Raw genomic sequence first — 16,843 nt, 5'->3', positions numbered from 1 at the left:
TAATTTTGGTAAAATCGCGATCTAAAAATCTTGATTTGATCCAGAGTTATAACTTATAAGTTTTAAAACAGAGTTACGATTGACTATTTACTCAATAATTGTTTCTTTCGGAAGGAACAAAAAGAAAAGAAAGGGTCCAGTTTATGGCGCGCCGAATTAGTTTTTATTACCAACTGTTTTTTCGACACCAACTTTTTTTTTGATACCATTTTTTTCCTTCCTACAAACTTTTATTTTCCGATACTAACTCATGTCTCGATTACCTGCTAACGTTGATTACTCAAAGTGTAAAAAGGCCTTTACGTTTATATATTATATAGCGGTAAATACATGCACATGCGCATCCGATCACAGATTTCTGCAAAGCTCGAAGGGCTAGATGGAGTGCTTTAAGCTTTTCTAAGCAAAAAAAAGTACTAAACAGGGTTGAAGTTCACAAACCAAATTTGAAGTAAAACACAAAGTACTTAACTATAAGAAGTGACTTCAATTTCGACCAAAACAAACTTCCAGACTTCGTCCTAAAGTCAGTCAGTGTTCATGCTGGTGTTTCGGCTTTCTATTTTTTCAATTCCATCTGGAAAAGTTTCACATGGCGCGCAATTTGTTAAAGCCCCAGACACACATTATATTAATCAGGTTGGGTGGGCGAGACAATAACCAAAGAAGTTTCGTATCCGGCGGGTCTCGAAAAAAAGTTGGTGTCGGAGAAAAGATGGTATGAAAAACATGAAGTTGGTCGCAAAAAACGAAAAGTTGGTATCAGAAAAATATTGATGTCAAAAAACAAAAGTTGGTGTCGAAAAAAAAAAGTTGATGTCGAAAAAAAAGTTGGTAATAAAAAGTAATTCGGCGCGCCATACCAGTTGACTTTTATTCTAACCGCATCTAAACACATAGGCAGGCTTCACTGATTATTTAATTAAACAGTATTTTATTCGTTAACACACCACTGCCCATCTTTCAAATTTATATTTGGAAAATAAAATCGCAAAATGTTCTTTCCGCTAAAAAGTTCCTGCCACTTGAAAACCCAATTTTACCTTTTGATATCTTTTCGACCTTTGTCGTTATTGAATAATGTTTGTTCTTTCCACATTCAACTTCCCTTTGGTCCATGGCGTGAAACGACCATCCGTCATACGCACTCGGCCACAACGAGCCAATTGTTCGATTGATATTTTCTGTGACACCAAGAACATAATCCAGTTTAAAATCATAATTCTTATAGTCGTGAGCATGTTGTGTGATAGCTTTCGCAATTGCATGCCGAACGCAAGTGTCAGCATCACCCTGGTCGGTGGTGGTTGCTGGTTGACCGGGTTCACTCTGGTCGGTGGTGGTTACTGGTTGACCGGGTCCACCCTGGTCGGTGGTGGTTGCTGGTTGACAAGGTTCGCCCTGGTCGGTGGTGGTTGCTGGTTGACCGGGTCCACCATGGTTGGTGGTGGTTGCTGGTTGAATGGGTCCGCCCTGGCTGGTGGTGGTTGGTGGTTGACCGGGTCCGCCCTGGTCGGTGGTGGTTGGTGGTTGACTGAGTCCAGCCTGGTCGGTGGTGGTTGCTGATTGACCGGGTCCGCCCTGGCATGAATATCTTCGTTTAAGTCCGGGTTTGCGCTGGTTGGTGGTGGTTGCTGGGTGACCAGGTCCGCCGTGGTTGGTGGTGGTTGCTGGTTGACCAGATCCGCCCTGGTCGGTGGTGGTTGCTGGTTGACTGGGTCCACCTAAAGCGCTCATTGTTCATACTCCATCATGTACCGTCAATCTGAAACGAATATAGGGTATGGGACTGACTTGTCGGCATAATAAAAAATTGCTTGCTGAGAGATTTTGCTTTGCTATTGTTCCTGACAGCACCACCTGGTACTAATGAGGAAAATAACACACGTATGAAAATATGCAAACCTCAAGGCGCTCCAAGGTCAAGACCTGCGGGTAGAGGACCGAAAAAAACAAGTCAAGTTTTAAACAATGCTGATCTCCTAAGATTGAAGATTTTACTTATATTAAAATATTAAAATTAAGAACAGCCTAGTATGAATTAAAATTTATTGATTCTTATAAAAAAGCGTCACGTGTCCAAACTAAAATTTAAATCACGCTCTTTTTATAAGTGCCAGTAAATTTTAACACATGCTTGGCTGTTCTTATCTTAATTTTCTGTGAATTTTTCAGGCTTTGTTCGTGAGCCGGCGAATATTATCATCTGAAAAAGTTTTGAAAAAGATTTGAAAGTAATATTTTAAGTTTTTCTTCGTTTTTAAATTTAGATTCAAAAAATATTTTACCTGAACATCAGAAAAACGTGGAAACAACGTTGTGCGCCAGCTACTCAATGTTCCATGTTCAAATTGTTAGCCTCTGAGAGCCAGTGTCCAGCATTATGAATTCCAAATTTGTTTTTATTATCTTTTAATTTGTTTCATTTCTCTAGAATGAAAAAAAAACACAAAGATTACTATAATTAGAGAGAACTACACGTTTTTTTTAAGAAACACACTTTTAAGAACTATGAGGCTCAGAATGCCTAAGAACTAAAAAACGTCTAAGAAACATGCTGAAGCTGAGAATGAGAAAATAACATTTTTTATTTCGGTTTTTTTAAGAACCTTCCAATCAAGGCAAAGTTCCAGAAAAATACTTACATAACAGTTAGAAACACTTGAGAAAGTCAGAAAATCAATGTAGAAAATAGGAAAGTACCGTAGATTAGTCTATTAGACTATTGTATCGACATGCGTCTTTTAAGCTTGACAAAGCTTAGAAACATGTAAGAAACATTTAAGGCTCAAAAGGCCGATTTCTTAAGAAACATTGAGGCTTCTTGGTAAAACTAGTTTCTTAAATAAAAACGTGTATCTGATCTTCGAACTTTCTTGCATCATCTTTTATCAAACTATGCGGACAGAAAAGAACAGTAACGACCTCAAAGACCTCAAAGAAACCGTTAGTGTTATTGTTATTGTTATTGAGTAATGGGCTTTTCCAGAAATAGTCCGTGGATATCGGATATCCAAAGGGTTAACAATTTTTGTTTAAAAGTGGATATCCAGGGGGTAAAGTGTCTTTTCAAGTAAAAAAATACGATATCGAGGGGTAAACATCTTTATAAGAGAGGATATCCAGGGGGTTGCATATATTTAAGAGTGGATATCTAGGGGGTTCGATACTTCGAAAAATCAATATCCTCAACAGTGGGGGTAAAATTTTTTTCTGGAAAAGCCCAATCAGATATGGATCACAGCACAGTACAGAATAATACAAGGCGTTCTTTTCGAAATTGCTTATTCTCGACTTTTTGAGTTAAGCGTAAAAGTGTTCTTAATTTTTACCAATTTGCGGGTATTTTTGTGAAAACTTAAAAAACTGAGTGTTTTGAAGTCCATTAAGCCCTAAAATGTTCTCAGCTTGTTCTTAATTGTTTGGTATTCGAAACCTTGTGTACATGGTACATAAAAAAGTGTATCTCATTATAAACACTTGTGCCTCTCTGCCCTATTTTTCATAGGGACTTTCGATAATTTAAACGATATTTGACTAAATTTGAATCATTCTACAATTGACGTACAAAAAATATATCCTAGTGCCCACATAAAGAAAATTTCGGTATTAAAAATTGCCGAAACCTTTATAGAAGAAATGTTCTTCGCGATTCACATAACTGAACCGTCAACGACATCTTTATGACGTTTAATGACGTCATCCCAATCACGTTGCGCTATCAACTCGACAGCTTTCAATAAAACTTTCGTCGCTTTCTCAGCGTTATCACGTAGCCTCTGGCCCACGATTTCCACACTGACATGAGGCTCATCTTCTTTCCAAGAATCATAATCAGTAACCATGGCAACTGCAGAATAACAAAGTCCAGCTTCTTTGGCTAAACAGACTTCCGGAACTGTCGTCATTCCGATTAAATCGGCGCCCCATAAACGGAACATCTTACTTTCGGCTACCGTAGAAAAACGCGGACCTTCGATAATCACAATAGTGCCTTTCTCGTGGAAAGAGAAACCGAATCCTTTGCTTGCCTCAATCATACATTTTCGTGTGTCTTCACAGAAAGGGTGTCCCATTGGGATATGCATAACGCCCTTCGGTCCGCCCTCGTACCCTGAATAAAATGTACATTCACGCTTGAAGGTTTTATCAATGAACTGATCCAAAATAATGAGGTCTCCAACACGATATTCATCGCGCAACGAACCGCACGCGTTGGTTGCCAGCACGTGTGTACAACCGATCTCTTTAAGCGCATGGATGTTCGCGCGATAGTTGATGGAGGAAGGATTTGTCTCGTGTTGACGTCCATGTCGCGCAAGTAAGACCACGTCAACACCGTGAAGTTGGCCAGTGATCAGGCTTGATGATGGAGCACCGTAAGGTGTGGTTACACTTACTTCATTTTTGTTGGTGAAAATTTCTGGATTGTCCAATCCAGTTCCTCCGATGATTCCTATCTTTAATTTGACCATTCTATGAATTTTTCTTTGTAGTTTTTATTATTATTTTTAAGGCACTAAAAGTGAAATAAAAACACATGTTAGACTGAAATCAGTAGAGAAATCACCTAAAATTTAAAAATAATCTCTCAAAGGGTCTCAAAAGAATTTCAAAAATTTTTCTCTGAAGCTTTTTTCACATGTACGTAAAATTTTACTTAAGACCTTGAATTTCCCTAAACTTGCGTAGTGTCTTAAGGCCTTATGTAAAGTTTGCTTACGTTCAAAGAGTTTTGAGACCCTCTTAATCAACAAAAACTCTACATAATGGAGGGGAAATTCCCAAAAGACAGCCTTACGAACGATTTTCAGTAAGGTCTAAAGTAAAATTTTACGTACATGTGAAAAAAGCTTGAAAGAGTCGATTTTCGATTTTTGCCTCGGACATACCATAGATTTATAAGGCCCGAAGGGCTAGATGTCGTGCTTTGGCTGAAAAGTATACCGAGGTTAGGTTATCCTACCTAGGTCACGTGACATTATAATATAATTTCAGCGCTTGACCAATAAGAAGCTCGCGGGTTTTCGAAAACAATGGCAGCAAAGTTTTTTTGCGATATTCACATTTTTTTGCTTGGAAGAGCTTAAAGCACGACATCTAGCACTCCAAACTGTACAGAAATCTGTGGGACATACCCTAACCCGTCCTCTCGCTAACCTAGTGCCCCCCAGAACTCCTCGGTCTATATTGAAAAGATTTATGACAGGTTTTACTTCATTAAGTTAGTGTTACTTCTGCACATTTTTTTCTATAGTCCTGAGCGAAAACTTCGCATCTTCTTGTTTAACCCTTTTACAATGTCGAGATATGACAATTTAAAATCTTTTAAAATGGGTTCGAACAGGGTTCTTATGTTGAAATACTAAATGCTTTCTTGGTAAAAGTTAAAAACTTGTAACTTTAATATCTTGACATTGGAAAAAGAGTTAGAAAAAAAAAGATTTGAAGGATTTATTCAGAATCATTGAAAACATTGAAGTAATATACAGACAAAAAAAACTCGAAAACTCGAACCATCCGAGAATCCCTTAAGTAAATTGAAATAGAGACATACCCATATGAAAAAATAACTTCGTAACAGAGACAATAACCACTCATGGTAAATACGAGAGAACGATGACTTTCAAACAACACAACAAAATAAAGCAAACAAATTGAATAGAAAGCATTATCTATATTAAAAATGAGCGAACGTAAAGTCAAAACAAGTGTATTTATTCAAAGATCGAATTTTCGTTCTTAAGACCTTTTAAAAACGACTCATGATTTTGGCATTGCGAAACAGCATAACTTAGAGTAAACAAAAGTACTGATATGAATCGAACATGACAGTTGATGGTATTAAGAGGACCACTTAAGTAAGGTAATATAATAGCGTTTTTTCCTCTATACACACTTTTTATAAGAAAAAAACCTTTTTAGCTAAGACCTAAAAACAATCTGTACCTAAGATTTCAAGAACTGCTACGGAGATACTGATTAAAAAGCAACATATATTACCCTAAGGGAACTAATTTTTGCGAGAGCTAATTTTCGCGTTTTTGGGGTAAAAAAAGTATCACGAAAATTAGTTAACACGAAAATTAGTTCACTTAAGGTATAAAAAATCTTAAGAACATTAAGACGTAACAAAGCAAGTGGAAACCACGTACATAGAAATCATATAGATCCGATTAGGCTGGTTTTCACACGTTAGAACTAAAGCTTACTGCAACCAGATGCCTAATATTCAAAATGAAAGCTCAAAATGTCCACATACTTTTTAGCAACAAAAATGATTATTCAGACCAGAGGAATGTAAAGAGATGGAAAAACAGCTTCTTGAAAACAATGGAAAAACGGCTCGTCATATACCAGGTCTCTTGCCCTTAAGGGAGTTTATGTCGAGTAAATAGGTTTCTTTTGTTGTCGCTATAAAAAATCTGCATAATTAGCGTGTTGTGACAAAATTCTTTTGTTTCAAGCCTGATTATGCGCAAACTTTTAGGGCTTATATTTTGGGTACACCTCTCCTATACGAAAAGGTACGTACATCTTCTTGCTCAGAATTTCCTAGCGATTCTATTGATATAACCGCATTATGACCGCATCATTATATGGAAAGCTAGAGCGCGAGAAAATTATAACTTCATCTTGACTTTACTCGACTTCTGACAGTTTTACAAGAACCAATTTAATATCATTGCGTTAAGAATTTCTTTTGCTATACATTAGTAAAAATATTGCTCCTTATTCTTAAAAATTGAACTAGTAATCGGCAAAAAAGGAAAAACAAATTTTCATTTTTATCGTCAAATCATGTAGAAACCGTCCGATTTGTATGGCGAGCCGTCTTTTCTGGACTTTCATTTAATGACCTAATCAACATTTTTACAATAGAATTTTCAATAGAAGTGATCGTTGAACTTTGTGTAATCAAAAAAGCTGTTTTTCCATCTCTTTACATTCCTCTGTTCAGACGTACATCAGATCGCGAGGTCAAAAAATAGTGGAATTTCTAAAGGCCGGACTCCACTTTCGCGCGAAATGAGCGACAGTTTTTTTCTTAACTTTTTTTGCCTGAAGAAAAGATTACGTCATAAAAAAGTTTCGCGCAAACAAACAAGAAGTAGAAGGAAGTTCTACTTTATTCATCCTTTACGTCAATTTTGACCAATGGAATTGCTTCATTTTTCAACCGACCAATGACCTTACAAAAACGTCAAAAAGTTTACGTCATAAAAAAGTTTCGCGCAAACAAACAAGAAGTAGAAGGACCGGCGAACGCGGAAAGTAATGTAAACAGACCAATTAAACTGCAAAATGTCAGTTTGACAAAATGGTTGCAAAAAAACCTCAAAAACCACATGGAGATGACACAAATGAATTAATTATGATCAATCAAAGTTATGGTTTGAATTTAAAGAGTAATGTTAATATTTGTTAAGAAAAAAAAACTCTTGTAAATACCACCTTGCGTTTCTGAGAAATCCCAGATACAAAAAAAATGCAAATTACCACGTCTATTTTATAGCACATTTCACTAATTAGAGTTGAAAGATACTCATTGCTCCAATCAAAAACTTCCCCATCCATGAAAACAAAACATTGTACAGAGTTCCAAAAGGGAACTTTTTTAAATCCATCCAAATACACGTCAATCTCTTTCAGGAGTACACTGACTCACTGACTTCATCTTAAAACGACTTTGGAAGTTCTTAAGAAGTAGTTTTCTTAGGGTTTGTCACTTCCCCTCGGTTATTATACAAAGCACCTTGGTTTTGGTAGTGTGGCTGGGGCCTTACACCTTGCTCTTGTGTAGGAGCGTTTTGATTATTCAAATTTGGTCCTTGATTTGGTGGAAGGTGTGTTTGAAAAGTGTTCTGGTTATTGAAGTTTTGTCCATGGTTGGGTGGTGGTGGTACTTGATTAGGTGGAGGAGTGCTGTAATAATTCTGGTTGTGATGTTGATTGGGTGGCCCATTTGGAGGCGGTTGTTGATGGTTCCAGTTTGATGGCTGCCCCTGGTTCGGATAGGTTTGTTGATTGTAGTTGTAATGATAGCCTGGTCCTCCATTCTGTTGATTGGGTGGCTGAGGAGGTCGGGCGTTATAATTGGGCGGGTGTTGGTTCATGTAAGGAGGGTTGTTTTGATTTGGATTCCAGCCATTGTTTTGGTGAGGCGGCGGCGGTGGTCCAAAGTTGTTTTGTGGCTGAGGGTGGTAAGGTTGGTGTTGAGGCGGCCCTTGATAGTTGTTTGGTGGTGGTGGGTTAGGACCATGACCTTGATGGGGGTTAGGGCCATGATTTTTCAAAGGTGGATTGGGCCCTTGGTTTTGTGGGGGTGGGTTCGGACCATGATTTTGTGGGGGCGGGTTCGGAAACTGGTTTTGTTGAGGTTGGTTAGGACCTTGACTTTGATTTAGATTAGGACCTTGGTTTTTTGGATGCGAAGTGGGCCCATGACTTTGAGGTCCCTCGTCATTCATTGGTCCTTTTTCACCAGTTGATTGATGACGCAACAAAGGATGATTTTGAGACGGATTGTACTGATGACGAACTTCTTTTTTCGATTTCTGAGATTCATTTGGTGGCTGAGAATTTTCTTTAGGAGCTTGTGCTTGTGGTTTATCTTGAGGTTGGGGAATGTTTGGTGGTGGCTGAAAGTTGCTCTGGGGTGGTTGTGTACCACTCTGCGCAGATCCATAGTTGTTTGGGGGCTGGCAGTTATTTGGTGGTGGTGGATAGTTATTTTGATGGTAGTTCGGATGCGGTTGAGAATAATGATTTTGGTGTTGGATTTGATGAGGAGGTTGTTGGGAATTTTGTTGAGACCATTGGTAATTCTGTGGTGGCGGAGGAGGTTGTGAATTATTATATGGTGGCTGATATTGATATTGGTTCCCAGGAGGTTGAGAATAATTTGGTTGATGATGGAACTGGTGAGGACCATTTGGAGGAGGAGGTGGTTGTGAATTAGTGTTTTGTTGGTGATTGGGGTTGAAATTCGGTTGCTGCTGTTGTTCGTGAGAGTTTTGTCTGTTCCACGATGACCCTTGTCTTTGCGTCGATGGTCCAGTGCCTCGTCCACGACCTCTACCTCTTGAACTGTTGTTGTCATTGCTAGACCATTTTGGTTTAGGATTAGTTTTGTGTAAGGGAGACACGTAATCTAAGCGTGATTCTTGCATAATCTTTGAGTTGTCATAATCATTAACTTCGATGGGCATGACGTCGCAAAGAGGAACTTCCTGTTGTCGTGGTGGTTCTCTTGGCGTCAGTGCGGCCGCTTTGTTGGCTCTTGGATCATTCATTAGACGTGCATGATCCAGTAATGGGTTCCCATGTTTTGTGAGATCGATAGCTTTCATTTTTCGTTGTCTGCGATTAGTTGATGCTGAAGGTTGTTCTAGAAAAAGAAATTAAAGTTATCGTGTCAAAGTAAAAAATGTGTCTCAAAATTTCAATTCGAAATCTTAAAACATTTATTAAACTTCTTTGTACTTCTCAATGGATGGGCAAAGACACGCTTATGTGGCTTACAACTTTTTTTATTTTATTATTTCAAGTACTTCAAAACGTGTCTCTTGAGTATCCTAATTTTAGCGCCCTCTAAAGAGCTCCACTCCAATCCCCATATAGCTTAGTTTACTAGTACAGCCATAATTTGACGCTCAAGATGCCATTCTTTCCCTGGGAACATCTATTATGAAAAATAAAGCCATAAAAATAGATGCTCTAATTAGTAAATATTAAAAAACTGCAAAAAAAAAACTAGGGTAGTGCTCTTTCCTTTCAGATGTCTTTTGAATTAATACTTTAAATTTTGAGAGTACCGCCCAGTAATGAGCCTGAAACCTTTGTAATCTAAGGAGCGCCTCAGAGTACTTTTTGAAAAGAAAAACGATATCCAGGATGTGTATGGATTCATTCACTTCTAATTAGAATTACTAGGTTTGGTTTGGATATAATAAGGAAAGTCCTCTCCAATAAAGAAACATGAGAGGAATATGACAAAGGATTTGGTGTTGATTTGCTTTGGGCCCTTCCAGAAAAAAATTGAATATGGAGGGTGGAGGAATAACATTTTTGGAAATTTATTTGAAATTCAAAATTACCCCTAATCAGAGCAAGTTTGCCCCTAAAACAAGGCAAATGTTGCAGATTTTTCACCATCCCCGGACAAAAATCCAATATAACCTCTACCCCACATGTACAAAAATTTTCTGGAATAGCCCATTCTTACTTTTGCTGTTCTGTTGGTTTTCTTCGTTCTGTTCATACCTGGATGAAAACAACAACAAAATGAAGGTGAAAGTGAAAGTAAACAAGATCATTGAACTTTGGACATGAATATGTCGTATAACAGTACATGTTAATGGGAGATATTCTACGTGGATAGCCAAGTAATCTAGGACTTTAAGACAGTCTTTTGATTACTTTCACGGCCAGCCGGATTGACTATCCATGAACTGAAAGCAACATTCTAAGGAGCGGGGATTTGGACCGTGAACATAAATTTTGCTAAGTAGAAGACAAAAAAAGATTTGTTACATTTGTCTTTTTCTGTTCTTTCCTTTCTTCTTGGCTTCTCTCTCTTGTTCATCATCTGAATAATCCAACAACTTGGGAGAAAGGAGAGGATTAAATGAAACTTCAACAAAATAAATGGATTTCTAGGAATTTTCTCGGTCGAAAAAAAAATCAGAAAAATTGCATTTCGCGATTTTGACCTTTTTTGGACAAATTTCTTTCATTTTCGTAGGGATTTTTCAAATTTTTAATAAAATTGAAAAAAATTGTATTTTGTGGGTTCAAATTTGTGCTAAAAGGCTAAAATCAATTTCGGCAAAAATTAGTTCCAATAAAGTAGTTCTTTTCAGTGACCAAAAGAACTGTACTTTTTATGCTTGATTATTAAGCTCATGGATACTTTTTCCTGGCAAAGTGAGGTTAGATTAATGCTTATGGATTATTAACCGAAAAGCCGGTCTCTTTGGCAAAATATCGACCGAGTTCGCGACGTATTGGAACGAGCAAAGCTAGGTCCAATACGAGCGAACGAGGGGGGAAAATGGGGAAAAAAAGTTATGGACCAAAGAGTGAAAGGCGATTTTCTAAGCAAAAAGCAGTGACCCATTAAAAATGTCAATTTTAAAGGTTTTTAAACAGCTAATTTTGATGGTTCCATCTGATAGAGCTTGAAGAGTAGACATCCAAAATGGGGTCATTTGTAAATTTTGGTCAACCAGACCCTGAGAAAATAGCCATAATGGCTGAAAAATCGTCATATTTAATGCTGACGTCACTTTAAAAATTAATTTCAGCACTCAAAACCACTTTCAACGGATGCGTCTCGAAGAGTACTATCGAATGCAGGTATAGTTTGTTTAGGTACCATGGCTAGATCTTGAGATATTTGCATTTCAAATTTTGGTGACTCAGCAAAAAACCATCAAAATCGCTCAAATATGCTGAATCAGCAAAATTTGAAATGCAAATATCTCAAGATCTAGCAATGGTACCTCAACAAACTATACCTGTATTCGATAGTACTCTTCGAGACGCATCCGTTGAAAATTGAAATTATTTGCATTGCTTTTGCAAGATTAGCCAGCAGCTTCATATTTGTAAAGATTAGCTTTGAAGTGTTTGTTGGTGGTAAGATTGGCAACTTTTTAACAAACATGATAACAGGAGCATTAACACTCAAAGACAAACCTCTGGAGGTGGCTCGCAGTCATTCTTCCAAGATGCATCAGATCCTTTCAATCTATAAAAATTTAACAAATGATACTTTTATGGACCTACCTGGTTATGCATTTAACACATATATAATTGATATCCACGTGAGCGTGACCATTAAACAATCGTTCAGAACACAAATAGTGACAATCTATTAAATTAGTTGTTTGTTTCTTATAAAAACACGTTTAGAAACCAAAATTTCATGCTCTTGAAATATTCTTTCATATTCAAGACTTTGTGAGTAAAAAAAACATCTATCTCATCAAAAAATTGAGTAATTTGGCTAAGAACATTGATGTATGCTTATTAACAGTGATTCTTATAGATAAACATGCGTTGAGCCAACAAAATTTTTTTGAAAAAATCTGCTTGAGCCATCTTTTACCTATGATGGTACCCTACTCTCATGCAAGAAATCAGAAAAATTTAATGATCCAAAAAAACCCGCTTTTAGCCGTTTTTTGGCCCAAATTTGCCCCCAAATTTTTTTTCTCGAAAATCGGGCTCCGTCACATTCGAGAGTTTATAGTTACACATCTTTGTGCAAAAAAATCAGAAAAAACTAATGAGCCAATCACGAGGAAAGCTAATAACGAACGAACGGATGAACGGACAAAAGTTAATTCATAGGACCTCCACTCCACCGGAGTAGGTCCAAAAAGTATGAATTCTAGGGCTACCAAGCATTAATCTGCAATCCTGGAAATGAAAGTCCATCAACTGATCCCTTATCATTTCAATTGAAGATGACTTTAGTAAGGGTTGATTGCCATGGCAGACCTAGTAGTTTTATGTGCTTGTATTTTGGTGGGTTAATAAAAATGGTCACTTGATAAAAATGAGATGGGAAAAAGTGTGTTCTCTTGGGTTGCATACCTTTTAATGTTCAAAACCAACAAACTCAAACCGTTTCACTAAACTGCAAATGGTTTGGGTTTGTTTACCTAGACAAAGAAGCTATTGCATTGCTAATTCGATTTCTCGGATCTTACACTTCTCCGCTTACCATTTTGAATTTGAATGCCTGAAGTCACAGCAACCAATTTCAAAATGGTAGCCTAGCTGAAGAAAACATTAAAGCTTAGGCCTTATGCATGCGTGCGCTTAGTGAACTAGCGTGAACAAGGTGTAGTGCTTGGTGAGAAAAATGGTTTAGCAAAACAAAAAATCAAATGGTGCAGTTTGTTGGGTAAACCCTCGGTTTAGCGAACAAAGAAAACACAGAAAAAAGACTGTTGGCTTTGACCGTCTGTTTAGGTAAACTTTTAAATGAATCAACGCGTTTGCTAAACCCTCTGTTTCACTTTTTTGGGTTTTTGGCTAAATGGTATGCACCCTTGGTTGGTGTACATGTGGGTCTCTTGCTGACAATTTGCAATTGATGTTCTCTAATTCAACATTATACTATTCGATAATTGATTTGCTCCATTTTTCGATTATAGTGTAAGTCAATTTCAACAAGGAACTGTCTTAAATGACGCTCTACTATTCAATACACTCCACTCCCTTGAAAGTAAAACTCTGAACCCTAAGTTTATGAATTACTCAAGAAGAAAACATACTTTTTCAATTCTTCGACAAAAATATAACGAGTCAGATTCTGATTAAATGGGACAAAGAAAACTTTTGTTCCCTTGGCAATTTGAGTGCAGTCAAGTTTGGATGGTGCTCGAATACTGTAAAATGGTGTCTTTACTGGACCAAACGTGTCGAAAACCTAAAAAATGAAAGGATATTTGATTTCAAAAGATCAAAGAAGTAATAAGATCAAATCTCTAAAAATATCTAAATGAGAAACCTAAAGTATCACTTTGGGAAGAAGATTTGTTAAAAATCTCAAACCTTTTGAGAGGGTAGCATCTAGGGGCATATTTGAAAATCATTTTGATGATTCTAGGAGTATTACATTATTATTAGTTTAGCTGTGATTTAATTTATGGGAGTTTGATTTTAAGAATTACTAATCAGATAAACGTTCGAAGTGTACCAAGGTTTATTGTTAATAAAATTCAATCTACAAAACTAATAAATTACTTTTCCAAGATATTTATCTTTGCTGAGAAAAAGTGCAGTGTCAGCATCTAGAGCTGGTGCATCCTTTTTGGCTTCCAAGACAACTGAAAATAGAATACAAAAATTGGTTGTGTGCTAGGTTTCTTGTGAGAAAGAGATGTATCAAATATGTTTGACATACAGATTGACAATATTGTGAAGCAGCTCAAAACAGAGGGTTGAACACGTACTCATTTTTTCGACAACACCAGAGACAACGCCAATAGAGACAAGTGTATCTTCAGTAGATAGTTCCACTTCTTCTTCTTCGACCTCAAGTTCCTGGTGTAAAGAGAGCTTTATTGTTATTCAGAGTGAAAGTACTTTCAATTAGCCTAGGTGTAGATTTCAATGTTTTTGGGTCATAATAAGGTTTTAGTCAGTATTCATATATCTACTATTTAATTATTACACAATAAATTGCCAATTAGTTGGTGCTATTGATCAAACTTTACAAGACTTATCAAAAATTTGTTGACTAAAACCAGCTGCCAATAGACGATATCGGATTGAGATAAATGCAATGCATTCTGGTTTCTAGGGACTCTCAAAGGAATTATAATCTATTATAATTGATCTATTATAATTCCTTTGAGAGTCCCTAGAAACCAGAATGCATTGCATTTATCTAAATCCGATATCGTCTATTTATATTTTACCTCAGGAAGAACTTCATGTAAAACTCTTGGTATTTCTTTAGCAACTCGTTCTTCGCTGCTAACAATCGAAGCCAAATTCACCCTGCAAGAAAAGACAAATGTTTAACTTCATGAAATTGTGAGAAAGAATGTGTTTGTAACCTGGTCCTTCTTCTGCCAACAGTATAACAAAGAAGAGATATTGACAGATCCTTGCTTTAACCCTGCATACTACTATTAAACCATTAACGGTCTCTAAATTTATCTTCCAAAATGAGCATACAGAAAAGTACAAAAAAAAGAACTGTAATAGCAAAACATATTTGTCACATCAAGGTCTGAAGATAGAATAAGGGAATTTACTGCAAATACCGGTCATCTTGAGTAATGAATTGTTGTTCGCTTTCATCATCGGTAGAGTCATCAGAATCTTTCCCTTTGTTTCGTCTTTCTTCACGTACAACTTTCTCAACTAAACCCTTCATCAAATATTTGCAACAGTCTTCAATATTTTCTTCTTTTTTGTTATTGTTGTTGGTCTCAGTTTGTTGTTCTGTCTCCATGGTTTCATCATCAGAACTGATGATGCAAATTGTGACTTTTTGCTTTTTCGGTTTCTCAACAATCTCCAAATCAGACGATGATGACGTTGTGGTATCACCGTCAGAATCAGAATCACTGCTACTACTATAATCTGCAATGTTCAAAACTTTAACTGGTTTATCGTCATGAAGTGCTGCGTTTTGCATAATGAAGGCCAAATCTTCAGCAATACCTCCTTCTGCACTGTTAAGATAATTGTTATTTTCTTCACGTAATGCTATTTCTACATCAAATTCCACATTATTTGAACCTTGTAGAAGAACTTCAGCATTTTCCACTTCATCCATAACAATCTTCTTTTGTTTATCTTTATTTCTGAATGGCTCTTGAGAATGAAAAAAAATGGGTTCAAAGTCTAAAACTTCAACTATACCTGGAACAATTGATTTCAGTACATATATTGAAATTTTTTTGGGTATTATTTTTTTGTTTTTTTATTTTATAGCAATATATTTCGCAGGTCTATTGACCTGTACCTTCAGGATCTCTCCCACTATGCCTAGAATGGAAATCTTCCATACCCCCTCATTTTTCCCACCCTGCCTCCAAATATTTCTCTGTCCCCCCCCTCAAGCATAAATTCTATTTTTTAGTTCTCATGTTACTATTCATTAATAGAAAAAAGGTGTTAAGAAAATAAGGTCTTGATATTCTTGATCACAACATCATCTCATAAAACCAGATGTTTTTCAATTTTGAATTGATTTTGGTGAGTCCCCCCATGCCTAGAATGAAATTTCATTTGAATTTCATTGAATTTTCATCAAATCCCCCCTCGTTTTCCCCCACCCTGGCTTCAAAAAAATTCTTTCCCCCCTATACGTCCTTTTGACCTCAAAACCCATTCCCCCTGAATCCAGGGGGGGGAGGACACTATGAGCTAGGTATTCTTATTTCATTAACATTCAAGACCACCAACTATATCAGTTGATTGTTCAATTTGACAACAGAATTCAGTTACCATAAACCAGAGAAAAACTAGTTTTAGTTTACAGAAAATGTTATCTAAAAGAGGTCAACATACGGAAAAAAACATATGGAGAGACTCCCTGTCAGAACATCGTACCAGACTACTCTGAGGTGTTCGAAAATTGTCCAACCCCCACAGACCTTATTAGGACCCCCACGTTTATTAAAATTCAGAAATTTCTTGTCAAGTATTTTTCATTGGACACCTAATTTCAAAGTCGCGTCTTTACACTGCACTTTACTTTACATACACTCAAAATATGTGCATCTTCTTGCTTCCAATAATTAGGGGTATTTTCAAAAAATTATCAAATTTCCAACCCCCACGCTTACTAAGATCCCCACAATTCTTAAAATTCTGAAAAAATTCCAACCCCTACTTTTATTTGTACCCCCACGTTTATTTTATTAGGCACCTGAGAGTAATACCCTCCCAAAGTCCATCCATAACCTCAGAAATTGCTGCAAAACTAGTTTTAAACATCAATTGGACCATTGTCTCAATTCACTACCCGGCAAGCCTATGCTGCCAAAATACTTTCCTCTTATAGGCATTAGGAGAGCTGATTCAAATATAGCATCAAAGTCATGGTCAATCATCGGATTTCCCAAATTGGATGATTGTTGAGACAAAAAGCATCAAGAAGTAAGTATATATAACAACAATTTAAAAACACTAGCTATAAAAGCATACCAGGGTTCAAATCATCAAGGACAAAACTAAGTACACTATGGATATAACCAGGGTGAACTGGATTATCCCTAAATTTTTAAGAGTAATGAAAAAAAATAGGTACAATCTGTGAGCAGCCCAATCTTGTAAATCTAAGCTACTGTAAGTAAAATCAAGG

The 16,843-nt window shown here is 36.8% G+C and overlaps 3 protein-coding genes across 3 annotated transcripts in view; all 3 read right to left on the bottom strand.

Moving 5' to 3' along the window:
* The window catches only part of LOC136813842 (uncharacterized), a 57,027-nt gene extending 54,595 nt beyond the window's left edge, over nucleotides 1–2,432 (bottom strand). The window contains exons 1-2 of the mRNA XM_067070332.1: nucleotides 2,289–2,432; nucleotides 1,044–1,765 (exon numbers count right to left, since the gene is read on the bottom strand). Of these exons, the coding sequence (XP_066926433.1) occupies nucleotides 1,044–1,737 (694 nt within the window). The 5' untranslated portion in view covers nucleotides 1,738–1,765; nucleotides 2,289–2,432. The remainder of the gene's footprint in view (nucleotides 1–1,043; nucleotides 1,766–2,288) is intronic.
* Nucleotides 2,433–3,480: 1,048 nt separating this feature from the next.
* On the bottom strand, nucleotides 3,481–4,517 carry LOC136813841 (S-methyl-5'-thioadenosine phosphorylase-like). Its single transcript, XM_067070331.1, has one exon. The coding sequence runs from the start codon at nucleotides 4,473–4,475 to the stop codon at nucleotides 3,654–3,656; it is 822 nt and encodes a 273-aa protein (XP_066926432.1). The 5' UTR covers nucleotides 4,476–4,517; the 3' UTR covers nucleotides 3,481–3,653.
* Nucleotides 4,518–7,264: 2,747 nt separating this feature from the next.
* LOC136813840 (bromodomain-containing protein 4-like) lies at nucleotides 7,265–15,353 on the bottom strand. The gene is made up of 9 exons (XM_067070330.1): nucleotides 14,793–15,353; nucleotides 14,442–14,523; nucleotides 13,974–14,064; nucleotides 13,765–13,847; nucleotides 13,293–13,447; nucleotides 11,704–11,755; nucleotides 10,537–10,607; nucleotides 10,229–10,266; nucleotides 7,265–9,391 (listed from the first exon to the last, which is right to left on the bottom strand). The coding sequence occupies exons 1-9, from the start codon at nucleotides 15,308–15,310 to the stop codon at nucleotides 7,701–7,703; spliced, it is 2,781 nt and encodes a 926-aa protein (XP_066926431.1). The 5' UTR covers nucleotides 15,311–15,353; the 3' UTR covers nucleotides 7,265–7,700.
* Between the last annotated feature and the right edge of the window lie 1,490 nt (nucleotides 15,354–16,843).

This window comes from Clytia hemisphaerica, unplaced genomic scaffold (assembly GCF_902728285.1).
Source record: "Clytia hemisphaerica strain Z4C2 unplaced genomic scaffold, Clytia hemisphaerica genome assembly, whole genome shotgun sequence".
NCBI classification, from domain to species: domain Eukaryota; kingdom Metazoa; phylum Cnidaria; class Hydrozoa; order Leptothecata; family Clytiidae; genus Clytia; species Clytia hemisphaerica.
Note: the sequence above shows the minus strand (reverse complement) of the source record. Positions and strands in the feature narration are given on the sequence as shown.